Here is a 27,459-nt window from a genome sequence, read left to right as displayed (position 1 = left end):
TCAAAAGAATAAACATGCAAGTTCTAAGCTATCATGTCAATCTTACCACAAACCATAGTAAAACAATTATAACAATTTTCACAGATTGAGTAATTACAATTGTACACAGGTTTCTAAGCATCCAAACTAATCCAAAGAGTTAACAGAATCAAGCACACAGTTATTTTACAATTTCAGATCACATTACACTAATCAGCAGTATACAACTATCCTCTAGCTTATTGCCATTCCTTAACTAAAACAAAAAAAACTAAAACAGAAAATTAAAATGCAGAAAATTTAAAAAAAAATTTAAATCTCTCTCCCCAAACTAAATATGACATTGTCCCCAATGTGACATTAAAGAAAAAGGAAAGGAAACTTACCTGAGCGCCACATCAACAAGCGGTTGACGCCCGTAATAAGCATCATGCTGGACAACTTGAAAGTTGTTTTTAAAAATGCCCTCAAGCTTGGCATGTAATGAGTTTGAACCAAAAGCCGCACCAACAACACAAGACTTTCGATGATGAGCTTGGGGAGAAGCCTTTCGTAGCTCGTAGAGGATATAATATGGTGTTGATGAAATATATGGATCCATTGGTATTTTGTTTGTCAATATCATTGATGCAGTTGAATCAATGATGTCATGTTCTTCCTCATCCTCCAATGTCACAGTTTCAACACTTTCATCTAACAACCCTTCTTCTTGTTGCTCACTCTGCACTTGGCTATCCATACCCTCACTTATGATTTCATATTCAATGATTTCTTTTTCACAAGGATCTTGATCTTCAACTGTAAGCTCATTATCTTCCTTGTATTCAAATAATGACCCTTCTTCATTGTACCAACAACTCTCATAACTTTCATCATTGGAGTTATTACATTACGAATCATGAGTCATTGAATTATCACATAAAGATCTCACCATGTCAGTTAAGCGATTAATCTCTCCTGGAAGTGATTGTAGAAGTGATAGTAGTTGCTCCTCTTTTTCAGTTTGTTGGGATAAATTTGGGCAATAAGGTGGGTATTGGTGACTCCAACCCTGAAGTGATGGATTCCAATGCCAATCGTAATCAAAATCTGCCATATCATTCAACAGATTTATTACATCATAGCCTCTCATTAATAAAGGCGCTCCAGTTGCCTCTGCTCCATAATCAACCCAGCTTCTTGTTTCATCGTTAAGTCCATCATACAAGAGCCATGTAAAACATCCACTTGAGAAAGTGGGATAACATCTCTCTCCAAGCTCTTTAAATCTCCTCCAAGCAGAATAGAATGGTTCATTGTGTTGTTGGACAAAATCCTCAAGATATAGCATCTGGATTTATCTTGCAGTTCAAACTCATAAGTAAAACATTTATAAACTTAAATAAAAAGAAACCAAATTAGAATAGAATTCAACTATATTGATATTAACTAAAACGAGTCCTCAAGAATCTGCAACGGCCAAAAACTTGTTGTGATAAATCCAACACGCAAGTATACGTATCGTTTTAACAAGTAATACTCAGGTAAGTGAGATCGTTCCCACGAGGACTGTAGCTAAGTACCAATCAATTGAATTCTTGTTTCTATTTGGCAGAATCAATAATAAGGTCGAATAATTAAATAACTAAAAATTAAAAAGCAGGATAATAATAATAAAAAGTGTAATTAATTATGGATGAATATTTAGGGAAAAGAATCCTGTTGATTTAATTACCCAATTGTTAATGCTAATTACTATTCTCTTTCTCAATGTGAATGACCAGATTATTAAAATTAACCTAACTCTTTTCAGATCTTTTAGGTCCTAAATCACATGTTATCTAATCATCTCTGGGATAGATTAACATATAACCAGCATTAAGCAATAATCTAAATGTCACAAAGGCTATGCAAATACTTTCGTTTCACATCAAAACCTAGTTTATCCAATTTTAGCATTCCCAATTCTCACTTTTCAGATTTTGAATTAGGATCATAGAACATGAAGAAGGTGATCAATCTTAAACATGTAATTAAACACAAATATGGATAAATTCACAATCAAGAAAGGAGAAATAGCAATTATCATTAACCACAAGTAATTTCAATCAACATTCATCATCTCCCTAAATAGGAGTTTAGTTCATAAAATCCATAATAACATCCATAATCAAAACTAAAACAGAAATTAACATAGAAACTAAGAGTTTAAGAAAGAACTTAGTTGGTGATTGCATTTTGGATCGCCACAATTGCTTCCTTTGCCTCCTTCTTCATCTCTAGGGTTTTATTTCTGCCTCCTTTCCTTCTAAAACATGAGCCCCTTAAATAGAAATTAGGGTTGTTACCTCTTTGAAAAAGTCAAAAACTGCCCAAAAATCTCGTTTTTCGCCTCTAGTCGCGACTACATAAAGTCTAGTCGCGACCATAGGCAAAATACGAAAAAAAAAAACTCGCTGTTTGGCTCCTAGTCGCGACCATGGTCGCGACCATGAAAAAGGGTCGCGACCATGGAAAGTGGTGGTCGCGACTACTGGAGCAAAAATTTGACAGCTTCAGCATCTTTCAGTAAAATATGCATAACTTTCACATACGAACTCCAAATGAGTTGATTCAAGATGCGTTGGAAAGAAGAAAAAGAAATCTAAAACTTTTATGTTTTGACTTTTTCTAAAATCTGATTAGAACATAGTCAAATTTAAGCTTGAAGTTTCAGCTTTATTTTCTTGCAGAATTTTCTCTATTCTATAGCTTGCTATTTTCCGAAATTTGATCAATTGATATATTCCAAGTGTGAAACCTGAAATCAAAGAAAACAAGCGTAATTCTATTCCAAAAAGAATAACAAAGAAGGAAAACAACTATAAAAAGTGACCCAAAATGTAGGCTAAAAATAGCCTAACAAGAAGGCATACGAGACCAGCCATGTAGAGCTGAAGGGTGGTCAGAACGTAATTATGGAGCAGCTCAGAGACATATTGGCCATGTTGAATCGTCCGCCAACGACAGCTTCAGCACCGGAGGCCCCAGCAGATCCATCTACCCCACCACCAGCTGCTTCACCCCCAGTAGAAGAGGAGGAGGTCTTCCCCGACGATTACGATCCTTATGAGGGGGCTCCAGCGACTCCGATCGAGGCACAACCCGTTATCCATGTACATGACACCGAGTCGCAGGGTGAGATTCTGTCGATAGAGGCACAACCTGCAGTGGTTAAGAGTCGGAAGAGGAAGAGAAAGCCTCCTGTATGGTTCGGTGACTATACGGAGATGAAGGAGACATAGGCCATCTTCGACTTTTGATCCCCTGGAGCCACCGGATGAGAAATTGTTAACCACTTTCCGAAAGTGGTGTGTTGGACTCATTCCGAACCACCGACTTCGGGATTTGAGAAGTGGTGATTACGGTCCAGGATTCTTTTGGATAATGCTCACACCAAAGGAATGGCTTACAGATGACGTAAGTAAAGTATTTTATAATATTACTTCACTTTACAACTTTATGTGCAATTAATATATTTTTTTGTCTAACTGACATTTCCCTTTATATGCAGCATATAGATGCAGCAATGCATATGCTGAGGAGGCGACGCACCGACTATCCACTGACATTTCCTCAGAAGGGTGTCATTCTCTCCACATTCGTGACGACCATGATCAGCAGTGCATGGACGAGCCACAAGGGTCCGAGGAAAAACTTTGTGTGGGAGGATTATATCCTGGACTACTGCAGAGGGGTTCATAAGGTATTGTTTTAGTAAGATTTTAAATGTTAATTGTTTGGGAAGATTATTATGGTTTGTTAATTGTTTCGTTGTTCTCTGTAATTACAGTCCCAAGTCTTTGAGAGATGGAGGGGTAACGAGTTTATTTACTTCGTTCTGAACCTTCCCGAGGCAAGGCACTGGGTCACACTTGAAGTCGACATAGAGCTGTGGAAAATTAATGTCTACGACTATGATTCCAGCGTCTGTCATTGGACCGCCTTGGAACTCATCCTGAAGACTTGGGGAGAACTGCTGCCCTCGCTAATCCTTGCAACCGGGGAATTTCCACATAACAACCAGATCATGGCGTTAACTAACAGGGACATCACGGTGCTTCCAAAAATGCACTCGACTCGAGCCACTCACGACTTAGTTCCGAAGTCAACAACCAGGTACATAGCGATAAAAAAGTACTATAGTATTAAAATATGTTTTACGTTAGACTGACTTTACATTTTATTTTGCATTTAGTGGTGATTGTGGCGTCTATTGCATTGAGTATGTGGAGCATCTCATGATGCAGCGTGGATTGACCGATGTGACGCCGCACCAGGATAGCTATGTTTCGTCAACGGTGGTGTGTTGATTTATTTTACCAAAATGTCGGCTGATTATATGTGTAATTATTGGGACATTGTATATTTTGTGTAATTAACATTACAGTTATGTATATATAGATTTTCTTTTCGTTCAAATTTTGATAATTATTCGTGGTTTCAAATATAAAATATCAATATTATTCAACAAAAATAACTATTAAACCTAAAAATAATTAAAATATTTGAAAAATATTCAACCTCAACAAAAATAACTATGACAAAATATGCATCATTACAATATATCAAATTTCCCAACGAATACGTACAAGACGCCTCAGATGCGGGCTTTGCATGTTGCTCTGTTGTGGCCTGAACTGCCACAGCGGCTGCAGTTTCGTGGTACAAAACCTTTTTTATCACCAGACGGGAAACGGTTCTCCCGTCTTCTTCCAGCGTTACTTTTTCTTGGACGACCTACAGGCTTCTTTTCCACAGGTACCCCAACTTTCATATTCTTGATGTGTTCTGGGAGAACCCAATCATCCTCGTCACCAGCAAGATTGATGGTATCATCGTAAATCTTCCTCCACGTTTCTTTTGAATAATAAGGTGAGCAAAGCGTGTACACACTTGTGTTCGTTTTCAATGCCGCGGCACATGCATGAAGGCAAGGGAGTTTCAATAACGTGAACACGCCGCAGGTGCATGTTCTTTCAACTAGATTCACATCACCACCTCTTTCACCGTTAGGTCCCCTACCAACGTTATACAAATTGGCTCCATTTCGTTGGACGCGCCTGTACCTTGCATTTTCATGAATTTTTGCCAAGTTTTTTTCAAAGAGCGTGGCCAAAGGGGTGGCACATTTGTCAGCATTTTCGAGGCGATCAGCGAACCACGATTGGAGTGTGAACCTGATAAATTCAACCAAAGTAGTTATTGGATATTTCCTGAACTCTTCTGTGACACTATTGAAGCTTTCAGCAGCGTTGCTCGTCATGATGTTGTATCTATCGCCCAAACAATAAGGGTGAGCCCACTTCTCAAACCCTATACTCTCCACATATGCAGCAATGGCCGGATTCATCTTTCTAAGCTTCTCGAACTCTCTATCGCATTCAGTCTTCGACCATGCGTAAGCAACATTATATATTTGGTTGTGAAAAGCATCAGTCTTGAATTTGGCGTTCACGTTCATAACAATGTGGTGATAGCATGCACAGTGGACTGCTTCGGGAAAAACGAGTTCAACAGCATGATCAATGCTTTGATGCCTATCTGACACAAACACTAAGTTCTCAACCACGCCAATTGCTACCCTCAACTTCTATAAGAAATACGTCCATGAGTCGTTATTCTCACTGTCAACGATACCATAAGCAACCGGCAACAATTGGTTGTTCGCATCGTATGCCACAGCAACTAACATTATACCGCCGTACTTCGTCTTCAAGAAGGTGCCATCGATACTCAAAACAGGACGACAAAAAGAAAAGTCCCTTCTACTGTTAGGTTATAATTAGCCTATGTTTCGGGTCTTTAAAGTTAGCATTATCTCGTCTATTGGTGTCTTTTGGAGCAGTTTTACGCTTGATTTTTATGATTTCAGGTTCCAGGGGTGTTAAAGTTCGAATTCAATCAAATGGCGAAAAACTGGGACAAACTTGGAAAAAATTGGAAAATTCGGCTCCAGACGCATCAGTAGTCGCGACCTCCAGAGAGCCAGGTCGCGACCCTTTTTCCTGGTCGCGACCCTGGTCGCGACTTCGGGAATTGGCAGAAACTCGGTTTTTTGAGTTTTGCCTGTAGTCGCGACCAGCTTAAATGCTAGTTGCGACTAGGTACGGAAATCGCAGATTTGACCTAATTTTGATTTTTCTCTCAATTGGAGGCACACCACTCATCCCTATATAAGGAATACGACATTGAAGGTCAGAAGGAAGCAAAAACAAACCTAATAGTGGAGGCAAGTGGAGAGGAAGCTATCTTGAAGACCCGGAGCGATACCACCTTCTAGTTTCTTTCTTTTACCCTTTTAATTCTTCTTTATGTTTGTTTTTATTTCTGAATTAATCATGGATGTTTTTAGAGTTATTATGAACTAAATTTCCCAATAAGGGAGGATGATGATTGTTGTTTAAGTTTATGCCTAGTTAATAAATAATTGCCATTCCTTCATCTTATGTGTGAATACTATCTTTATTTGTGTTTAATTCCATGTGCAAGCTTGATCACCTTTTACATGTTTAATGATCTCAATTCGAAATCTGAAAAGTGAGAATTGAGAATGCTAAAATTTGGATAGTCTAGGTTCTGATGTAAAACGAAAGTATTTACATAGCCTCAGTGACTAATAGATTATTGCTTAATGCTGATTTTGTGTTGATCTAGTTAAGAAGTTAATTAGAGAACATATTATTTAGAACCTAAAAGATCTGAAAAGAGTTAGGTTAATTTATAATCTGTCATTCACATTGAGATAAGGATAGCAATTAGGTATTAACATAGGTAGCTTATCAACAGGATTCACCTCCCTAATCTCTCATCTTCATTATCTTCGTTTATTTTCTCTTTAATTTCTGAGTTATTTACTTTCAAATTGCAAACTTATTATTTTACCAAATAGAATCATAAGTATAGTTCAGTAGTACTTAATCCAATTCCCTGTGGTTCGACCTCACTTGCGTGAGATGCTACTTGATTGCGTACACTTGCGTAATAAACATAAAATTCGTAACATCTACATGCACCGAGTGATATAAAACAGTACTTGAACCGCTCATCCTCTAAGTACAAGTCAGTAATGGTACCTGGATTCTTCTGTTCCAGCATGTACAAGTACCCAGGAAGCTTCATGTATGAAAACTCAGGCGTACCCCTAGCATACGTAAGTCCCATCCCCCTGCACCTCCACGCCTTCACATAACTCATACTGATACCATAGTTGTCAAACATGTCCCTCTGTATGTCTTTAGCCTTGTACTTAGTTCCATCTTTGGTGTACTTCCCCTTAATAAGGTGGCCAACTACCCATGGTGCTGCTTGACGGTGATCTAAACGTCTCGCATTCAAGTTACATGTGTGTTCATTGTGAAATACAGTGACCTCAAAGTTGTCAGAATGCATCTTCTTCCTCCCCCTCAATCTCCATTTACAATCTGGAGCCTTGCATGTAACGTACAACACATCAGGGGATGACTTCTTCACCATCCACTCGAAATTGTTATTAAGTGCAAACCTACCCACTACTTGTCTCAGTTCTTCCTTGTTTTCATAAAAATTACCAAGCTCTATCACCCCTGCTTCCTTACTTTGTAAACAAGTAGTTAGCTCATGATTTTCCATTATATCTTCCTTTGTCCACATGGGAGCTTTGAACTTGGTACAAACTTCAAAAGAGGAGAACGTTGAGAACGTTGCATGACGAGCATGTTCTTCGCCCGCCTGGTCGACTACTGCTAGTTCCAGGTGTAGTGCGATTTTCACTACGAGGTTGTCGTTCTCGCTGTGTACCTTGGTTACTCGGTACACACTCTAACCTCAACGATGGTCCCGCTACGGCTTCATCGACTGCTAAATCATGTTCATCGTCCATATTCAAATCTACAATAGGATCGTTATTGTAGAAGGGTGTATCGAACTCTTCAAACTGATGAAATCCTGTCGCTTCTTGTTCTTGCCCTACATTGGTCGGAACCTCTAAATTGGTCGGAACCTCTAAATTGGTCGGAACCTCCTCATTCACACCAATCCCAACATCTGTTTCGGGAACGCAAGACCCTACCACACTTCGAGGGAGAGGATTAGTAGGCGGCGTAGGCTCCGAATTCCCAACTTTTCTCACCTTGGTCACGAATAATGGCATAAACTCTGTATTTGACATTGTTGCCCTCATCTCTAAAAACGTTCTCAGTTGGCGTTCTCTCTTAATAACCTCTGGCGCAACCATTTTTCCCTTCATGTACAAGGAACAAATCTCCAACTTTAAATCATACGCTACCGGATCAACTTCCAACTCTTCATATAAAATTTGTCGCAGTTCTTGTAGGGTTGTCTCAGTTGTAACTGTCAACGTCAAGCTGCTATTTGCTTTGTAGATCCAATTATAATTCTCACATAACCAAACACCATCGTACGATACAACAAGGAACACTTTCTCTCCTGCAATTGCAAACCAAAAAAACAAGGTGAGTAAAGGAAAAAAACACCCAAAAAAAAATAAAAATCGACATCCCATCGATATCAATCGACATAATGTCGATAATCACAACATCAGAAATTAGGGCACTGATTGTCGACATTGTGTCGACATACTATCGACATAACGTCGACAACCACACCAAGCATGCTCGCCATCGACATAACATCGACATACCATCGACATTCAATCGACAAACACACAGTGCATGCGTTTCGTGTTTTACGGTTACACATTTAATGTTAATAAATTTTACCTACGTTCCCAACAACTCTTCCCAACTGACACGTTGCATGTCAGACACGTGTCCTATCGACAAGCTGTCGACATGACGTCGACATGGTATCGACAAATGAGTTAGCAGTGTCACTAAATTGGCATGTTGTCGACATCATGTCGACATAGTATCGACATTCAGTCGACAAATACACCATTTCATGCGTTTTACCTGTACAGTTACGCATTTAATGACCATTAAATTTTCATACATTCCCAACATGTTTACTGCTCTATAAAAGCAAATCCCTTTCTTATTCATAAGTGCTCTTGTCTTCTACTTCTCTCTTACTCTTAAAAATTTCTCTTATTCTTAAGTTCTAAATATGGCCCCAAGAAAGAACAAAGGCAAATTCCCCATCTTAACTCCTGAAGAGCTGAAGCAGGAGCCTGATGTTGGCATAGTTACTCCTGAAATGCAGAAAGTTTTTGACGCCCAAAGAGCTTTCGAAAGAGAACGATGTGGGAACGAGTTCAGGTTCAGGCAACTTGAAGCGCATTTTTGCAAAACTGGTGTATGGCCGGTTCCACCACTAGGGTTCCCCGAAGGATGCCGTCGTTGCAAACTAGGCATCTTTAACGGTAAACCGGTGAAGCCTGGAACATTATGCAAGTATTGCAAGGCTCACCCACAAGCCAAAGAATTTTAAAAAAAATAATTTGTTATGTTATGGCTTGTGGTGAGTTTTATTTAATGTTTGTTTTTTTTTTATGAACTTTATTTTCTGTTTTTTTTTATGTTTTTTTATGTTATGTTTTTTTCTAATTTTAATGAAATTTCCCTTTTATTTTATGTTATTTTAATGTTATGTTATGTTATTTACGACTTTTTTTCATTTGCATCGATATTCTGTCGACATGGTGTCGACAAAATATCGACAACTACTAAAAAGAGATAAACGCTTGTTGTCGACATGCTATCGACAACTATCGACAAAATGTCGACAAATTGTATTTAGTGGGTTTGTTGCTTAATGTCGACATAACGTCGACATTATGTCGACATAACGTCGATAATGGTCGTCACTGACCTTTCCTTTTGTAATCATCGACAAACCATCGACATATTATCGATATATCATCGATAACACTGGAAAACCCAGAATTCGACTGAAAACCAGATCTGCCAGATCTCAACAATTTCAGACCAAAAAATAGCAGTTCCAACAAATAACACACATATAACAATTTTAAACTACATAAAGTCAAACAAAATGCTTAAAACACAACTTACCCATTATAATGGTGTAAGATTCTTGAGTGATATTGGGTTGTGCTTCGGTTTTCCACTAACACCCACCGAGAAAACAACCATTCAAGAGGGAAGAAAGAGCGGGACGAGAGAGTGGGACGGACAAAGGGAATTTTTTTGATAAATTTTTCAGTTTTTTCTAGAGAGAGAGTGGTGCACGAGAGAGAGGGAAGAGGGAAGAGGGAAGAGAGAGAGAAAGATCAATTTCAGATTTTACCTAATTTATTTTTTTTTTTTTGAAAAAAAGGGTAAAATAGGAAGTTCATGTAATTAATGGACTAAATTTGTACAAATTAAGGGAGGGTATAAATCTAACCACTTGGGGCTAGCTCAAGTGGCCATAGGTGGGTGTGTGAGTGTTGGAGGTCTTGGGTTCGAGTCCCAAGTAAAACATGATGTAATATATAAACGCTTAAATCAAAAAAATAAAAAAAAAAAAAAGGGAGGGTATAAATTTTGATATGGCTTGTATTATTAAGGCCAAAAAGTAAAATTTCCCTTTATAAATGATAAAAATAAATAAAATATGTGAAGTGGAAATTGGAAATGGAATGTAATAATAAAGTGAAATATGATTGGACCAACATATCCCGGGTGGTTTTGTGAAGAGATGGATAATCGGATAATCGGAGGGAATCTAAACCATTATCATATTCATATCAACCCAAACTCAAACTCAAACACCAACACACATATCTAATAAATATATAATGATTCACTCCGCCATGACCTTCCGATTCTCCGCCGCCATAGCCGCCGCACCTTGTAACTCCTCCCTCCACTTTCGGTTTCTCTCTCTTTCTGCTTGTTTTGCTGCTTACCAATCAAAGTTTTTACTTTTTTATTATTTGTTTAATTGATGTAGATTATCGGCCTATGTTGAGCTCCGACGATGTCAACGGACTTGTTCATGTAACCTCTTGCCGCGTTTCTCACGCCTCCGTATTCCACGTCCCGTGGTACTGAATCACTAACTCTTACTTACGTATTCCACTTTGTTTGTAGACCTAGCTAGCTACGTTCCATTCAACTTTTTGCTCGTTCCATTTTTTTGACAAATTTTGGTTTTGTGGACTTTTCTCATTTAGGTTTTGGAACAATTTTGATTTAGGTAGTATGCTTTGTATACAATAGTGAAATAGTGTGGTTATTGTGGCTGAAGCTTAATGTTTTGAGTTTTTCTTTTTCATTCTGAAAGATGTTATTTGCAAATTGATTAAAGCAATGTAGAGAAGCTGTGATTAACGAAATCCAACGGAACTTTACTAGGAAATAAACTGCTTTTTCCTTTTATAATTATAGATTAATAAGTGGAATAGGTTGTTCTGAATATGCAGGAGAAGATATCGAAGAACGAAAAATGCTTCTCCTAGAAGATGCCATGTCATTAAGAATAGGATTCATGCTTCAACAAAGCATTTAGGGCCTGGTTCAGATCCCATAAAGCAGAATGGAAGACCACAATATCACCCATTTGAGGACATTGCTAAATTAACACCAGAGAATGGTGCAGGTGCTAGACTTACATCTGCAGAAATTGCCAGGACAATAATTGAGGTATGAAATTCCATATACTTAAGTGATCAGTATATGTGATTCCCAGGAAGAACGAGTTAGAATGCCCATATTTGCATAACCAGTATTTATATTTCAATCTCGTTTAATCATGTTTAACTTTACCTCTTTAATCCTGTCTTTACTTCTCACATGTTTGAATAAACTGTTGGGAAGTAATAAATTCAGGAGATTCCTTTCAAAGTTTCTTCGTGGATATTATTAGATACGATGCTATCAGATTTTGCATAGTTAATATTGCTCGTAGTTTGATTGTTCAGGTAAACAGCAAGGCAACACTTATGTTTTCAAATTTGATGAATGATGAAATCAGTGAGAGTATGTTCTGGCCAGAGTTGCCTTATGTAACTGATGAACATGGAAGTAAGTGAAGTCTTTTGAGTTTGTTTTATTAGTACTAATGACTGTTGTTTTAAATTGGGGCATGGTAGCCTTGTCTTTCTTATTGAAATGTTAATGTGTTATAGTGCATTGCAGATATATATTTTCATGTTAAAGAGGGTGGAGATACTATGCAATCCCTGACCTCGGAAGATAACTTCGTGGTATGGACTTTAATTTGATACTCAACTCAACAAGAAGTTCTGACTTATTTCGATTTTTGTTTTCACTAGTGTATTCAAATAGCCCTTGCTCTTAAATATTTATGGCTTTGGTCCTGTTTATGTGTGCAGCAAGTTATTATAGGCTTGGACACTATGGAAATGATCAGTGAAATGGAATTATCAGGCCCATCAGAAATTGATTTTGGAATTGATGAGATTGAAGATGAAGATAGCGATGATGAAGATGAGGATGATGAGGAAGATGAAGAGACTGATGATTATGATTCGGTCTGACTTCATTTGTTTATTTTTTATTTTTTGGGTGGTAGTTGTCTCTCTCTATAAGATTACTTCATGATCATGGTTTTGACCATCAATCATTTCCATGACTTATTTGATTTTCATATTACAGGACTGGGTTGCTATTCTTGAAGATGACGATCCGGATGATTCTGATGAGGCACTTGGAGACTGGGCAAAGTTGGAGACTATGCGTGCCTCTCATCCTATGTTTTTTGCCAAAACACTTGCAGAGGTATTCTTTTCTTGTAAAAATTTTGGTTGTGTAACGGAATAACATGCAGGAGTTCTTGGCATATTGTTTTACATGATGTTTAGGTAGTTTATGCTGTTGCATGATTAAACTATTATTGACTGTTGAGAACAGAACATTCTTTAGATATATACCTATATATATATATGCTTAGTTCAGAGCTTCATTTTAGAGTTGCTTCTTTTTTCTATCTTTTAGGTTGTGGGAACATATAGTTTATTTTATTAATTTTATTTTATTTTCCCTGTAATTTAAGGTTGTTTCAGATGGCTCTAAAGATTGGATGGAGCAGCCACCAGCTAGTCTAGCTATTCAAGGCCTTATAAGACCTGCCTTAATTAAGGAACATTTGGTCATTCGGAAACATCTATCCAACCTAGAGAGCGATGATGCTGCACCGGATAAAAATGTTGGAGAATCTGTAGAAGATAATTCAGAAGAAGATGTTAAAATTAATGGTCATCAACGTGAATCTGAATCTAACAATGATAATTCAACTGGGACAGAAGAAGAACCAGAGAAGGATGACTTCACAACAAATGGGGCTACATTTTACAAGCTGGAGATGATTAAAATTCAGTTATTTTCAGCCAATGGAAATCAGGTACCTTTTTAGTGGTTTAAGGGTGTGTCATTTGACTATTTGGGCTTCTAGGCAAATTTCATTAGATATGTAACTTTGGTTTTCATGATTCATGAAAACGAAGCAGAATGTATACTCTTAGGGCTTCGTTTGGTTAGAAAGAATGAATACATAAGAATAAAAATGAGAATGTGAATAGGAATAGATTTAAATGAAATTTAAAATGCATAAAAAATATTAATAAAAAATAATTATTATTTTTTTCATCGTCCATTGGAATAAATTTTCAAAATGATCTTTCCTTCTATAGTCATTCTACCAAAATGTTGAAAAAGTCATTCTACCAAAATGTTGAAAAAGTCGTTCCATTTTAAAATGAAACCAAATAAATGAATGGAATAAAAATAATTAAATTTTCCTATCAATTCAATTCAGGCAATGGAAATAAAATGACGAGATTAGAGAGAAAAGATAATTCTGATATTAGAAAGCCCCTAGGAATTTGAGAGCTTAGACTCTCCTACAAAGCTTAGCAAAATACTGTTCACCCTTCCAAACAACAACCAACATTATTTATATATATTCCCCTAGGGACTACCCTGAGCTTCACCCCAGCCAAATAACACTCCCATAACAGAATTACATTGCTAAATTATCCCCTGTGTTTGGACCCCCTTGTCCTCTTCCTAGCATACACTAAAGTAATTCGAGGCCTATTAAAAAATTGATTCATTTCCATTCCTTTAACTCCAATCAATGGCAATCTTAAATTCTGATTTTAGTACTTAGAAAAATCAGTTTCAAGATAGTTCTTGGAATTTATAGTTTGAAGCAGAATGTATACTCTTTGATCAAGATAGTTTTTTTCTTCTTAATTGACTGTTGATATTGGATACAATCTGATCATAAGATTCAACAGTTAATCCTAAGTTAGGTATAGTTTCTGATAGCAAACTCATAAGTTCCGTAGTGTATTAGTTTCAATAATTAGACCCTTTTCCTGACAGACCGTTGTTGAAGTAGAAGACTATACGAAAGCTCAGCCTGATGCGATAGCACACTCAGCTGCTAAAATTATATCTCGCCTGAAAGATGGTGGAGAAACGATTACGCAAGCCCTCAAGTCTCTATGCTTTAGAGTAATGGGTATTCAAGTGGAGGTAAGCATATGGTGGTTACTGCTTACTCAAGTCAATTCCCACACGTTTTCAACTTTACATCTAAGATAGCTGAATTTATTATACTATATAGGAATTGTGCTTAATACCATGTATGGTAATTGCAGGAGGCTGTGATTATTGGTGTAGATTCCCTTGGTTTTGATATGAGAATTTGCTCAGAGAAACAAGTCCAAACACTGCGGTTTGCATTTGATACCAGGGTATGCTTACTATATCCTTACTCTACAAAATTCACAGTAACAAACGTAGCACCTTCTCCTGACTATTCACATTCTTTTGTTTTTTCTTCACATGTTCTAATGAAACGTATCATGTATGTAACAATTAATATCCCAATTGTGATTTGTTTTCTAATATTTTTATTTCTTTCCAGGCAACTTCTGAGTATGGAGCGGAGAGGCAACTAAATGATTTATTATTTTCAAGGGTGCAACACAAATCACAAAAGATGAAACAAACACAGCAAAACGAATGCTAATATTGGCAAAATTGTCCAGCGTCACTGTTGTGTATTGATTCTATTAGATGAATTGTTTGGCCCTTTGAGCACCAATTTGATTGTAAGTTGTAGGCAATGTAGTAATTGGAAAGGGTTGCAAGGCAAGAGGGTTGGGTTGGGTTTCTTATAAAGGGTCCTCCAGCTCATGTATCATGTGTTAGATGCAATCATTTCATGGCAATTCATTCTTTTTCAAACTTCGCTCTTTAACCATTTACATAGCAAGTAAGTATCATGTGCTCAGTTGCCAAAGAAACTGACTCTATGGACTCCCTCATTGTCTCAAGATAAAAAAGAAAAAAGAAAAGAAAAAAAACTATCTTCATGATAAGATATGTTATTAGGAGCTGAATATGTAAGGCAGTAGATTAGGGACAGGACCCTAAAATATTAAAAAGATGTCTAGTAAGAAATAGCAACAAAATACAGGATATTATCTACTTGTGTTGTTGCTGCATATAGGTCTCATAAACCAATTGAGCTGCTAGAATATCCACCACAGCTGATCCAACAGACTTGAAAACAGTAATCTCTTCAGAATTGCTTCTCCCAACCTTCTCACCTGTTACAAGTTCTACCAAGTTTCCTCCAATGTCTTTTTTCTCAATCACACCTCTCTCAAAAGCACCCACTAACTCACCTGCCTCAACCAAAGCAGCCTCATTGTCCACAAACACTCTTCCTCTCTTTATAGCCTCATCATCACACTCCTTCATGGAGTGTTTGAACGAGCCAACCAAGTCAAGATGAGCACCTGGTTTTAGTTTCTGGCCCTTCACAAGCGGCACCTCTGAGTTTGTTGCGCAGCTCACAATATCTCCCATCTCAACCAATTCATCCAAACACCCATTATTGCTCTCAAAACAAACCCCATCAAGTTCCACACTTTCTTTCATTTTCTCAGCCAATTTTCTTGCCTTTTCCACCGTACGGTTCCAGATTACAACTTTCTTCAAACTGGGTCTTGCCACAAGATGGGATCTAATCAGATGTGGTGCCATAGCCCCAGCACCGATCATCACCAAAACTCGGCTATCGTCTCTGGCCAAAATTCTCGAAGCTAAGCCTGAAACACATGAAGTTCTTATAAGGGTCATTTCGGTTCCGTCAATGGAAGCCAAAGGTTGCCCATTTGTGGAGCTGAAGAGCACATAACTGGCATGCACTCCGGGCAAGTTTATTGCAGAGTTATCTGGGAAGAAAGTCACAAGCTTGACCCCTATATAAGGCAGAGAAGGAGAAGTGGACCAAGATGGCATGAGGAGGAGAGATGAAGTGGGTGAAACGTCATGGCTTTGCCGAATTGGGTTACAGAGCGATGATGAAGCTTTGGGCAGAGAGGATTGAAAATGATCGATTAGACTTCGATGAGAGATGAGGGACCGCAGTGATTCACTGTTGATGAGAGTTGAGGGTGCTACGGCGGCGGACATGGATGTGGAAGAAGCCATTATAGTTGGGGCTGTGTGTGATTGTGGGGAATAAATAATAGTGAGATGACAATGTGAGACTTTGTTAAGATGGCGACAAGTGTCGCTTCAAAGTCATTATTTTATTAAATTGGCTTTTATTGGTACAAATATATTATAATAATGCTATTTGGTAACAACAGAACCAATTAAATTAAATTTTATGGATATTTATTATTTACATTCCTCTGTTGCCAATACAACAGTTATGGCCTTAATCACACACAACAAACTGGCATAATAAGCACGAGTTGTAGCTTTACATGAGAAGATTTTAATTCCCCAATTTCAGTCACAAGAGTGGCAAAGAACTTACTACTCTGGTTTTCAATAAAAGAGAATGCTGAACTAGAATTGTACTATTTCCTAGTTTCCTAACACTCTGTTCTATCTAGGCACTGAGCGAGTGTCATCGAGCCAAAGCTCGGGTAAAAATTAAACTAGTAAGTGAGAAAGTTCAGTGCTTTCCACAGAATTCCACCAGTTGTCGAAATCTTCATCGTCATCGTCATTGATGTTTTCCTGTAATAAGATCAAATTACATTATAAGAAAATGAGCAATGACTTTAGCATTCGGATACTTTGATAGAGTAGGGTCAAAACTAACCATCATACTCAGGTCTGATAGAGCCTGCCTTTTTTCAACATTATCTGCTAGTCTCATGGCTTCAAGCCACCATGAATCTGGGGTGGAAATGGAATTGTGGGCCATGCTTTTATCATTCTGCTGTCCTAGTTCATAAACTTCAGATCCTTTCTGGTCCAAAGTATCAGGTATAATATCCAGTGGAACTGGACGCAAGGGTGAACGATAACCTGGTTCCAAGTTCAAACAATGAGATGAGAAATAAAGTTACGCTTATAGCATAATTTACAAGACAAAAAGCTTAAAAAACGAGACTATATATCATCTCCAATCACCTCTGCAATCGGGATCATGACATTTTTGATAATAATCAGCTCGTCTCAGGTCGACAACGTATATCACTAAGCAATAAAATAGTAATGCAAAGGGAAAAGATTCCATCAGATGAGGAGTAAACAAACGAAAAACATCAAAGAATATGGGCTCTCCTCTCAAGATCAATTAGTAAAAATAAGCTTACCATGATTGCTTTTGTGCTCTCTACCAATTCTCTCACAGTATCTGTTTCTTGACATGCTGTAGACCATCAGCCCGTAGTCTGAAAACAAGTACCAAGAACGTATTTTGCCTGAAAATGCCACAATTGTTAGCATAAACAAGATTGAAAAAGTTGTTGTCGATTAGTGTATTCATAATGCAAATCTTAACAAAGCTAAGCAAGAATAAAAAAGAAAAAAGAACCACCTGGTACATTTCCAGTACTGGCAATAGATTCTATAAATGTGTCCAAAGCAGGGAGCGGAGATTTTCCCATTAAGTATGTTGCTGAAGAGTTAATTCCACAACCATTCAATGCGAGTTCTTGAGGGCAACTGTAACGTTGTTCATAACTACGATTGACCTGTATTAGGAAAGTAGTGGCTTATGTTAAGTGACAGAAAATGCATTACTACTCTTACAAAGAACAAGTTAACAGAAAAATTCAAGATCACATTACCTCTGTATTGAATTGAAGGATCTTTGTACAGAGAAGATCCATTTTGCAGACTAAAAGCTTCTCACAATCAGCATCCATATTGCAGATCAAGGAATCCATGAACATCTCCTCATCACTCTATATGATAAAACATGCAAAATAATTTTTTCATGAAGCAAAAATGGGGTAGCTAACGCTATCAAATCTAAGAAAACACACTATTCATCTTACCAACTTGCTAGTTTTAAAACACATAAGAATTAACAGTGATCTAACAGACTTATATGGGCCATTAGGCACATATGATCTAACAGATCAAAAATGGCTACACACTAATACTCCACGAGAACATCTCTTCTACAGTGAGAATTATACAATTTTAACGAACTTTGCAAGAAAACTTGGTAAATAATGCATCCCTATACTTGGTAAAGCATCTCAACAATCCGAGTGGTTAATAACACAAAGATAGTTGGACTAGTCAAAACCATTCATAGAGAGCATTCATACCATGTTCTTAGCTCTGCAACGTCCTGTGGGTAAAAGCACAGAACTCTTCCCAGCCTTTGATGATAGAGCTAGACGGAAACAACGATTTCTGGAATAGACTGCAGTGTCCACAAACAGTTGACAAGGAGAGTCGGTAGAATTTGACTCTTTCTTGATAAACAATTTTTCAAGTTGTCCATCATTTTCCTTTCCGTTGATAATCCGTGAGCATATCTGACAAAATCTCATCAGATAATGACAACAATCAATATTTCTAAATGGAAAAAAAAAAGGAAATACGTTGCATCTTAAGCAGAATTTTGTTTGTGATGGAAAACTTAAAGGACTACAGATATACATGAAAGTTTCATTTTACATGGGATTTCTGTGTGCGTACTTGGATTGCATTAATGGATTTAACCCAATTTATATTATCAAAAAATATATATATATAAATATACACCAGGAATTCTTTATCTTTGATATAACCCAACAGCACATTCCATTTTGTAGCTATAGGCTAATGTTGAAAATCAGGCCCCATGTACACGATGAAAACTGAATATCAAAGCTGGTTTCAATGGAATCTTTAAGTTAGATTGGCGCGTCAAGGCCAAGAGAATTCTAAATTTGTTCTCAGCATCACGCCACAACCAGCATCCACCATTTTCTGCAGCCTTGAATCTCAGCCTAATCCGCACCACAACAAAAACTTTCTTGCCATAGCCTCATTTTCGAAGGTCAAACATTTTAAAAGCTTTATTGATACAAGAAATTTAGAGCGTGTAAAAGATAGTAAAAATATTTTTGAGGGCTTGAGAATATCTGTAGTGAAATGGGAGTTCAACCAGAAAGTTGGCAATGTTTAGACGAACCTCACTAAAACTACTCATGTTTCTCTCCTACTTGTTGGTTTAATTTTGTTGTGCTGTGCATGTTCTTGGTTGTTTTGAGATTGGTGTGAGAAAGTTTTCATGTTTCTCTCCTACTTGTTGGTTTAATTTTGTTGTGCTATGCATGTTCTTGGTTGTTTTGAGATTGGTGTGAGAAAATTTTCATTCTCCTGCAGTTATGATAGCCCTACAGAGTAATCTAATACTTGAGAAGAAAACTGCAGTGGTATCTTATTGATATCAATGAAAATTACTAGCCCAAACTAATTCGAGACTGCTTGTTAGTCTCCCTAGAAAGTAGGTTTACTTTCTCTACAGTTTTTCATAAACAATTCAGATGCCTAAAACATTAACTAAAGCTAGAACTCAATTAAAGACCATTTAGAACATACGCTTTTGAGACATCAGCCTAATCCCTTTCAGAGCCGTAATTAAACATAACATAAATTAGTCGTTAACTAAGCCTATGCCCTTTGTTCGACCTAGAATAAGTCATCCTTATGGGGGATCTGTTAAGATAGATTAATTAATGTAATCAGATTATCCCTTTTGCTAATACTGGTTTAGGCATAGAACTTTCCTAGTTTGTTATGCTATTTTGTCATCATCCATTCTGTTATTTGCTTTTCCTCTGTATTCCTACTTTTCGAATATTCTCTGCCACCTGTCCTAGGGTCATTGTAATCATTGACAGTATATATACAATCATTGCTCTCAGCCTCTGATTTTGAGCTGAGTTTATCTTTTTCATATCTTCTCTGCATTCTCACTTGGTATCAGAGCACCACGCTCTCACCATGTCGACAGGAGACAGTCAGACCCCTCGTGGTGGAGGTCGTCGAACTGGTGCTGAACAACAGGGCCAGAACTCCGGTCATCTCGGATCCCCACAGATTACAAATGGAGCATCTCTGTCGAGCTCTTCCTTTTGATTTGGAGGCTTTAGCAGTGCACCCTTTGGTAACACTCTCACTCACCCTTTTTCTATTAAATTAGATAGAAATAACTATACCTTGTGGAGAAATCTTGTTACCACCATTATCAGAGGTCATCGCCTTGAAGGTTCTGTCAATGGCACACGTGTGTGTCCCCCTGAGTTTATTCCAGCCATCGGGGAACCTGGAGAAAATACCCCAGGATTTGGAGTTCAACCTAACCCAGACTATGATCAGTGGATTATGTGTGACCAACTTCTCATGGGTTGGTTATATGGGTCCATGACAGAGATCATTGCTACTGAAGTAATGGGCTGTACTTCAGCTAGATCTCTCTGGGTAGCTCTTGAAAATTTGTATGGAGCACATTCACGTGCTAAAATGGATGATACTCGAACGAAAATTCAGACAACTCGAAAGGGCAGCACATCCATGGCTGATTATCTTTGCCAAAAACGTGCTTGGGCTGACAACTTGGCACTCGCAGGTGATCCTTATCCAAAGGCACATTTGGTGTCAAATGTGTTGAGTGGTTTAGATGCTGAATACCTCACCATCGTGTGTCAATTGGAAGCTCAAGCCAAGGTCAGTCTCACTTGGCAAGAAATGCAAGAGACCCTGCTGAGCTTTGATAGTAAGCTCGAAAGACTTCACCTCTTAACTGGTACAGGAAAAAATGCAGCAGCTACAACTGGTACTGGTCCTTCAGCTGCACTGGCAAACAAACAACCACATCACAGTTCTAGTGGTCGTGGATACAGCAATTATAACCAGAACAATTCTGGCAGAGGCAATGGCCGTGGGTCCAGTGGTGGTAACAACTCAAATCGTGGTGGTAGAGGCCGTGGAGGAAGAAATTCTAAACCTACTTGTCAAGTATGTGGGCGCTATGGGCACTCGGCGGCTCATTGCTATAACCGATATGATGAATCCTACATGGGCTTTACACCAGGCAGCAACAACAACAATTCCTCTCAGAATAAGAAAGATCCAAGTGCTTTTGTGGCTACACCTGAAGTTGTTGATCATGATGGTTGGTACGCTGACTCCGGAGCGAGCAATCATCTTACATCTGACCAAGAGAACATGACTAACAAGTCAACATACAGTGGTAAGGACAAACTAACTGTAGGTGATGGGAATCAACTTCATATATCTCATGTTGGTTCAGGTTATCTAAGATCTCATAAGGGTCACAATTTAAAGCTAAATGATGTTTTGCTTGTGCCTAAAATTGCAAAAAATTTGATTAGCATTTCTAAACTTACTGCTGACAACAAAGTGTTTGTTGAATTCTTTTCTGATGTGTGTTTTGTGAAGGACATGGCAACAAAGATGGTGGTGCTGCAGGGGAAACTTAAAGATGGTCTATATCATTTGGAGGGATGAACAGTCAAGTCTATTGAGTCATCTACACCTCAGTTATCCAATTTCGAGTCTGCTAGTTTTTTATTTTCTGGTTTAGTCGAGTCTAACAAGCAATCTGTTGCTTCAAGTAGTCAAAGTAGTGTGTCTAAAAAGGATGTGTGGCATAGGAAGTTAGGTCATCCCTGATCCAAAGTGTTAAATCAAGTTCTAAGTTTGTCCAATGTAAAAGTTCCTATTAATGAAAATCCTAGCTTTTGTGAGGCATGTCAATTTGGGAAATCTCATGCATTACCTTTTAAAAATTCAACAAATAGAGTTGCTAGTGTCCTTGATTTGATTCACACGGACCTTTGGGGACCCGCTCCCATTATGTCTAACACCAATTTTAGATACTATATCTATTTTGTTGATGACTTTAGTCGTTATACTTGGCTCTACCCCCTCAAAGCCAAATCGGATGCCCTAGGTGCCTTCATTCACTTTAAAGCTATGGTTGAAAATCAATTTGACAGGAAAATAAAGGAACTACACACGGATTGGGGGGGAGAATATCATTCCTTTGGCAATCTTGTTGCTGAAAATGGAATTCTCTTCAACCACTCATGTCTTCACACATCTGAACAAAATGGCCGTGCTGAACGAAAGCATCGACACATTATTGAAATGGGACTAACACTCCTTGCTCAAGCAAACATGCCATTAAAATTCTGGTGTGATGCATTCCAAACTTCGGTCTATTTAATTAATAGACTACCTACTCCTACTCTCAAGGGAAAATCACCCTATGAGACTCTCTTCAACAAAAAACCAGATTATGCATTCCTAAAGGTATTCGGGTCAGCCTGTTATCCATGTTTGAGACCCTACCAAAGTCACAAGTTCCAATTCCATTCTACCAAATGTGTCAACCTTGGCTATAGTGAGTCTCATAAGGGATATAAGTGCCTAAGTTCAAATTGTAGACTTTATATCTATAGGCATGTTGTCTTTAATGAAAATGAGTTTCCCTTTAAGAGTGGTTTTCTAAATAACTATCAAAGAGAGTTTCTGAGGTTACTGTCACAACTCCTGAGTCATGGTTTTATCTCCCTGTACAGCCACCTAGTTGTCCAAATTCTGATGTTTTTAAGCAAAATCTAGCTCCTAACCCTTCTTGTGTTAATGTCCCTAATCTTGAGTCACAAACCAGTGGTCCTTCAACTGATATACACCATCAAGAGCCATCTTCTGCAACACCACAGTCCCAACTGCCGAGTTCATCACCACAACATCAGTTAGATTTGACCAACAATTTGTTTGTGGAGGCAGAACTTGGCACACCACCTGGAGAAAACTAGCCACGTACAAACCAGCAATCTACTTCTGCCATAGCAGAACAAGTTCAACAATCGCTGAAAGCTTCACAGCCCACTCATCCTATGGTAACCCGCTCAAAGGTTGGCACCTTTAAACCAAAAGTTTATACAGCTCAATCTCCATGGTCAGGTAACAATGCTGAACCGAGAACTCTTCAAGAAGCTCTTGCTCACAAGGGCTGGAACAAGGCCACGTCCGATGAAAATTTGGCCTTAAAGAACAACAAGACTTGGGTCTTAGTACCAAGGAAGAAGGGAATGAATGTTATTGGGAACAAGTGGGTATACAAGGAAAAATACAACGCTGATGGGAGTTTTCAGCGCTTTAAAGCACGTCTTGTGGCAAAAGGATTTCACCAAAGACCGGGGCTACACTTTGGCGAAACTTTTAGCCCGGTTGTAAAGGCTCCTACGATTAGAATTGTGCTTACTATTGCAGTCACTAAAGGTTGGGAAGTTCGTCAACTTGACATCAACAATGCGTTTTTGAATGGCAAACTTGATGAAGAGGTCTACATGTGTCAACCACCCGAGTTTGAAGACCCAGACAAACCTGACTATGTGTGTAAGGTGGAGAAATCTCTCTATGGATTAAAGCAAGCCCCTCGGGCATGGTATGATCAGCTGAAGCAAACTTTAATCAAGTGGAATTTCATCAACTCTCGTGCCGATACTTCTCTCTTCTTACTCAAGACTTCAAAGTTTGTAATCATGGTCCTCATTTACGTGGATGACATTGTTGTTACAGGTAACAATACTCAGGAACTCAATCAATTTATAAAAAGGCTGAATATGACTTTTACTTTAAAGGACTTGGGAGCTCTAAATTTCTTTCTTGGTATTGAGGTTTTTCGAGATGCTACTGGTATATACCTTTCTCAAGGAAAATATGTCATGGAAATTCTCACACGACTTGATATGGCTAGTGTTAAGCCATGCTCAACGCCAATAACAGGTGGTAGACCTATGTCCTTGATGGATGGAGAAGAGTTAACCTATGCAACACAATACAGGAGTGTCATAGGGGCACTTCAGTACCTCACTCATACTCGGCCAGACATTGCCTTTGCTGTCAACAAGCTCAACCAATTCTTGAAGTGTCCCACTACCGTTCATTGGACTGCTGCAAAAAGAGTCCTTTGATACCTGAAGGGACTGTCCATCATGGAATTCATCTAAAATACAGTGAGAAATTAGCTATTACAGGGTACTGCGATGCCGATTGGGCATGTTGCCCTGACGATAGAAAATCCATAGCAGGTCATTGTGTCTACTTTGGTGATTCTCTTGTTACCTAGTCATCTAAGAAGCAGACCGTAGTTGCTCGATCTAGCACGGAGTCCGAGTACCGATCTTTAGCTCAAGTTGCTGCAGAAATCTGTTGGATCGAGTCACTCCTTGAAGAAATACAGTTCAAACTGCCGTCTATTCCTGTTATTTGGTGTGACAACATGAGTGCCAAGGCCTTGGCGTCTAATCCTGTGTTCCATGCCCGTACGAAACACATCGAACTTGATGTCCATTTTGTTCGAGATCGAGTGCTGCAGAAGAGAGTTGAAGTGCGTTACATTCCCTCACAAGAGCAGATTGCAGATTGCTTCACAAAGGGATTAACTCACACTAAGTTCAAGATGTTCATCGACAAACTTGGGGTGACAAATTCACCCTTGCGTTTGAGGGGTGGTGTTAAGATAGATTAATTAATGTAATCAGATTATCCCTTTTGCTAATACTGGTTTAGGCATAGAACTTTCCTAGTTTGTTATGCTATTTTGTCATCATCCATTCTGTTATTTGCTTTTCCTCTGTATTCCTACTTTTCGAATATTCTCTGCCACCTGTCCTAGGGTCATTGTAATCATTGACAGTATATATACAATCATTGCTCTCAGCCTCTGATTTTGAGCTGAGTTTATCTTTTTCATATCTTCTCTGCATTCTCACTGGATCTAACAGGTTAATTCCATAATGCTGATGTAATAAACACAGTGTTTATTCTTTTATCAATACATACCTCATTGACAAATGCACCTGCATGTGAGTTGTCTTTAAAAGCAGTCTTTGGTATGCGAATGATTAAATGCCGAGAGAACTTCCCTGCAAATGGATACATAGCAGCAATCAATTCAAAACACTACTTATAATTAATCTTTGAAAAAGAACCATGTTTAGAAATCATATAAATAACACAATAAAGTCATAAACACAAACATAAAGTGTTTGTTGCATAATTGAAAATATGCAAATACAAAGATTTCCAAAATGAACAAAGAGCGTACATTATACATCTCCTAAATAATCATACCATCAGTAGAAGAATCAAGCTCTACTATCCATTCTCTACTTCCTTGAATTGAGAATTTATCACGCAAGGCTTCCAAAATAACCGATATCAGAAGATCAACCATTTCGTCTCCATCTTTTTCTGCATTCTCTCTCCTACTGAACTCCAAGTCAAAGTAAAGATGGCATGGTAGACCCTGAAAGCAACACATAAAAGCTTTAGCAAGCGAAAACCAAGGGTGGTTGATTTGAGAGTATCGGTAGATATTCACCTCCTGAATCACTTCATAATGGTGGCGAAACTTCGAGTCCATATTCTTGTATCTGAACTTTGTAACACATAACACACACAAGCATGTTCAGAAAATTTCCAAAATATATACACAACAAGATTTTTTTTTTTCACTCTTTAACATAAACTGACTATAAAGACAACCTTTTCCAGAATTCCATGTAAGTTGAAACAAGGAACCTTCTTTGCCCATTAAAATGATCTTGGTAACTGAAAAGACGAGCATGGTCATGCCCCTTGGCAAACTTCATCGCTTCCTCCTGCCTCGGAAATGTAGACCATATTTCTCTACCAAACACACACAGAAAAACCCAAGTTACATCTCACTTAAATGTGAATCACTTAACAGAAGTAGAGATATCAGTAACAATAATATTTAAGAGGAGGAGAATATATGAAATAAAAGAAACACCTTGAGCTCGATTTACTATGTTCAAAAAGATCCACGCGAATTTCATTCAACAATCGCAACAACAACCGCGACGGTCGTTTTGGAGGTACACCATGCGGTGAACCATAGAATACGACAGGTGAAATCTGCTTCTCCTCGCTTGTCGCCGAACCACACTGAACCAAAGAGGAAAACAAAATAAAAATTACATCAGTGGATTACAGAAATGAATAGAGCATAAATAAAATAATTGAATTAAGAAGCAATCACAAGTAAATACTTTGTCAATGGAAGATTGTATTTTGGATCGTTTCTTGGGTTTTTGAGATTGTGATTCTGGAGAAAGAATAGATGGGCGTGTAGAATTAGAAACCCCATGCCTCAACTTTCTTTTACTTGCCTTTCTCTCTCCAACAGCAGATTCTGAAATTGAAAGCACATAAGAGAAAACCACACAAACGAGAATGAATTTCTAAGACCCTTTCGCCCTAACAATCAGAATCTCTAAATGACATTGATGATTGAAAATGAAAAACATATTGATTAATAGATTGAATGAAAGGATGATAAGAAAAAGAAATTACCAGGAGTAGAAATGCCGCACTTGAAGCACTGATACAACCGATCAACGTAATCCATTGAAAATACCAAATTCAACTTCAATTTCTAACTATGAAATTGAATTAATAATATCATGCTTTGTTCATCTGACCAAAAAAAAAAGACAAATATATTATGATTGTTTTATTTCTTATATATGTATATTTTATTATTTTATATATATATATAAATATAAAAAATAAAAAAAAAATTAAAAAAAAAACGGGTAGCGGGAAATTGAATATTCGAAGGAGGGAGCCAACGGTAATACAGAAGACCTATCTAAAAGTTTAAAAGAGTACTTTGCACATTTTGTAAAATAATAATAATAATAATAATTAACTTAAATTAATTTTTAAAAATTACATTTAATATTTTTTTAGAATTTTTTTCACATTATTTTCTTTTAATAATAATAGTTAATTTTATTTTAATTTTCTTAAATCATGTATAAATTTTTTTACATAAAATTTTATAATTTTTTTTTTATCTTAATATTTAAAATATATTTTATATTTATTTTACAGGTATACTCTTTTTATGACAAGGAAGAAAAAATTAAAAAAAAAAGTCTAGTATAAATTAAAAACATATATTTTACATAAAATAAAAATTAATAAAATAAGATATACTTATAATAAAATTTTATTTGATGTAAATAAAATTAAAAATAATAATAATAAATAAATATTAAGTGGTATTATGTATAATATTGTTATTAATGTAATTTAATATTGAGTTTTATGTATTTTAATTTAATAAAAGTTGTAGAATCATTAAACCAATTATAAATCCTCATCCATAGTAGTGCCCTAAATAAAAAGAGTACTTACCGTTTAATTGGTCAGAGATAATTAACGGAGGGGGTATTATCGTAAAAGTGCGAATATGACCGTT

The 27,459-nt window shown here is 37.4% G+C and overlaps 4 protein-coding genes across 5 annotated transcripts; 2 read left to right on the top strand and 2 right to left on the bottom strand.

Annotated features, from left to right (window-relative positions):
* Positions 1–3,084: 3,084 nt before the first annotated feature.
* On the top strand, positions 3,085–4,261 carry LOC133037793 (uncharacterized). Its single transcript, XM_061115373.1, has 3 exons — positions 3,085–3,417; positions 3,512–3,703; positions 3,791–4,261. The coding sequence occupies exons 1-3, from the start codon at positions 3,385–3,387 to the stop codon at positions 4,169–4,171; spliced, it is 606 nt and encodes a 201-aa protein (XP_060971356.1). The 5' UTR covers positions 3,085–3,384; the 3' UTR covers positions 4,172–4,261.
* Positions 4,262–10,529: 6,268 nt separating this feature from the next.
* LOC115716414 (uncharacterized protein At3g49140) lies at positions 10,530–16,379 on the top strand. The gene is made up of 11 exons (XM_030645201.2): positions 10,530–10,754; positions 10,855–10,948; positions 11,327–11,546; positions 11,825–11,927; positions 12,042–12,109; positions 12,239–12,397; positions 12,522–12,644; positions 12,919–13,266; positions 14,253–14,405; positions 14,531–14,626; positions 14,800–16,379. The coding sequence occupies exons 1-11, from the start codon at positions 10,700–10,702 to the stop codon at positions 14,902–14,904; spliced, it is 1,524 nt and encodes a 507-aa protein (XP_030501061.2). The 5' UTR covers positions 10,530–10,699; the 3' UTR covers positions 14,905–16,379.
* LOC115716416 (protein SAR DEFICIENT 4) lies at positions 15,096–16,376 on the bottom strand. The gene has a single exon (XM_030645204.2). It carries the CDS (start codon positions 16,374–16,376, stop codon positions 15,363–15,365), a length of 1,014 nt encoding a protein of 337 aa, XP_030501064.2. The 3' UTR covers positions 15,096–15,362.
* A 144-nt stretch (positions 16,380–16,523) lies between the features above and the next one.
* On the bottom strand, positions 16,524–26,717 carry LOC115717545 (uncharacterized). Of its 2 annotated transcripts, XM_061115368.1 has the most exons (14): positions 26,547–26,717; positions 26,243–26,385; positions 25,984–26,138; positions 25,716–25,859; positions 25,552–25,603; positions 25,302–25,476; positions 25,011–25,093; positions 18,467–18,679; positions 17,978–18,094; positions 17,725–17,881; positions 17,501–17,608; positions 17,316–17,381; positions 17,002–17,210; positions 16,524–16,916 (listed from the first exon to the last, which is right to left on the bottom strand). In XM_061115368.1, the coding sequence occupies exons 1-14, from the start codon at positions 26,599–26,601 to the stop codon at positions 16,830–16,832; spliced, it is 1,764 nt and encodes a 587-aa protein (XP_060971351.1). In that variant the 5' UTR covers positions 26,602–26,717; the 3' UTR covers positions 16,524–16,829. The 2 variants fall into 2 exon arrangements, with proteins under 2 accessions (XP_060971351.1, XP_060971352.1); XM_061115369.1 differs by lacking the exon at positions 18,467–18,679 and having other exon boundaries at positions 26,547–26,698.
* Between the last annotated feature and the right edge of the window lie 742 nt (positions 26,718–27,459).

This window comes from Cannabis sativa, chromosome 5 (genome assembly GCF_029168945.1).
Source record: "Cannabis sativa cultivar Pink pepper isolate KNU-18-1 chromosome 5, ASM2916894v1, whole genome shotgun sequence".
Lineage (NCBI taxonomy): Eukaryota > Viridiplantae > Streptophyta > Magnoliopsida > Rosales > Cannabaceae > Cannabis > Cannabis sativa.
Note: the sequence above shows the minus strand (reverse complement) of the source record. Positions and strands in the feature narration are given on the sequence as shown.

Excerpts from the sequence above, each read along its gene's own strand:
- LOC133037793 (XM_061115373.1), top strand. The coding sequence starts at position 3,385 with ATGCTCACACCAAAGGAATGGCTTACAGATGAC. Across the intron at positions 3,418-3,511 it reads AGGAATGGCTTACAGATGAC|CATATAGATGCAGCAATGCA; the intron begins GTAAGTAAAGTA and ends CTTTATATGCAG. Across the intron at positions 3,704-3,790 it reads ACTGCAGAGGGGTTCATAAG|TCCCAAGTCTTTGAGAGATG; the intron begins GTATTGTTTTAG and ends CTGTAATTACAG.
- LOC115716416 (XM_030645204.2), bottom strand. The coding sequence starts at position 16,376 with ATGGCTTCTTCCACATCCATGTCCGCCGCCGTAGCACCCTCAACTCTC.
- LOC115716414 (XM_030645201.2), top strand. The coding sequence starts at position 10,700 with ATGATTCACTCCGCCATGACCTTCCGATTCTCCGCCGCCATAGCCGCC. Across the intron at positions 10,755-10,854 it reads CGCCATAGCCGCCGCACCTT|ATTATCGGCCTATGTTGAGC; the intron begins GTAACTCCTCCC and ends TAATTGATGTAG. Across the intron at positions 11,547-11,824 it reads TTGCCAGGACAATAATTGAG|GTAAACAGCAAGGCAACACT; the intron begins GTATGAAATTCC and ends TTGATTGTTCAG.
- LOC115717545 (XM_061115368.1), bottom strand. The coding sequence starts at position 26,601 with ATGGATTACGTTGATCGGTTGTATCAGTGCTTCAAGTGCGGCATTTCT. Across the intron at positions 26,386-26,546 it reads GTGCGGCATTTCTACTCCTG|AATCTGCTGTTGGAGAGAGA; the intron begins GTAATTTCTTTT and ends TTTCAATTTCAG. Across the intron at positions 25,477-25,551 it reads ATTATGAAGTGATTCAGGAG|GGTCTACCATGCCATCTTTA; the intron begins GTGAATATCTAC and ends TGTTGCTTTCAG.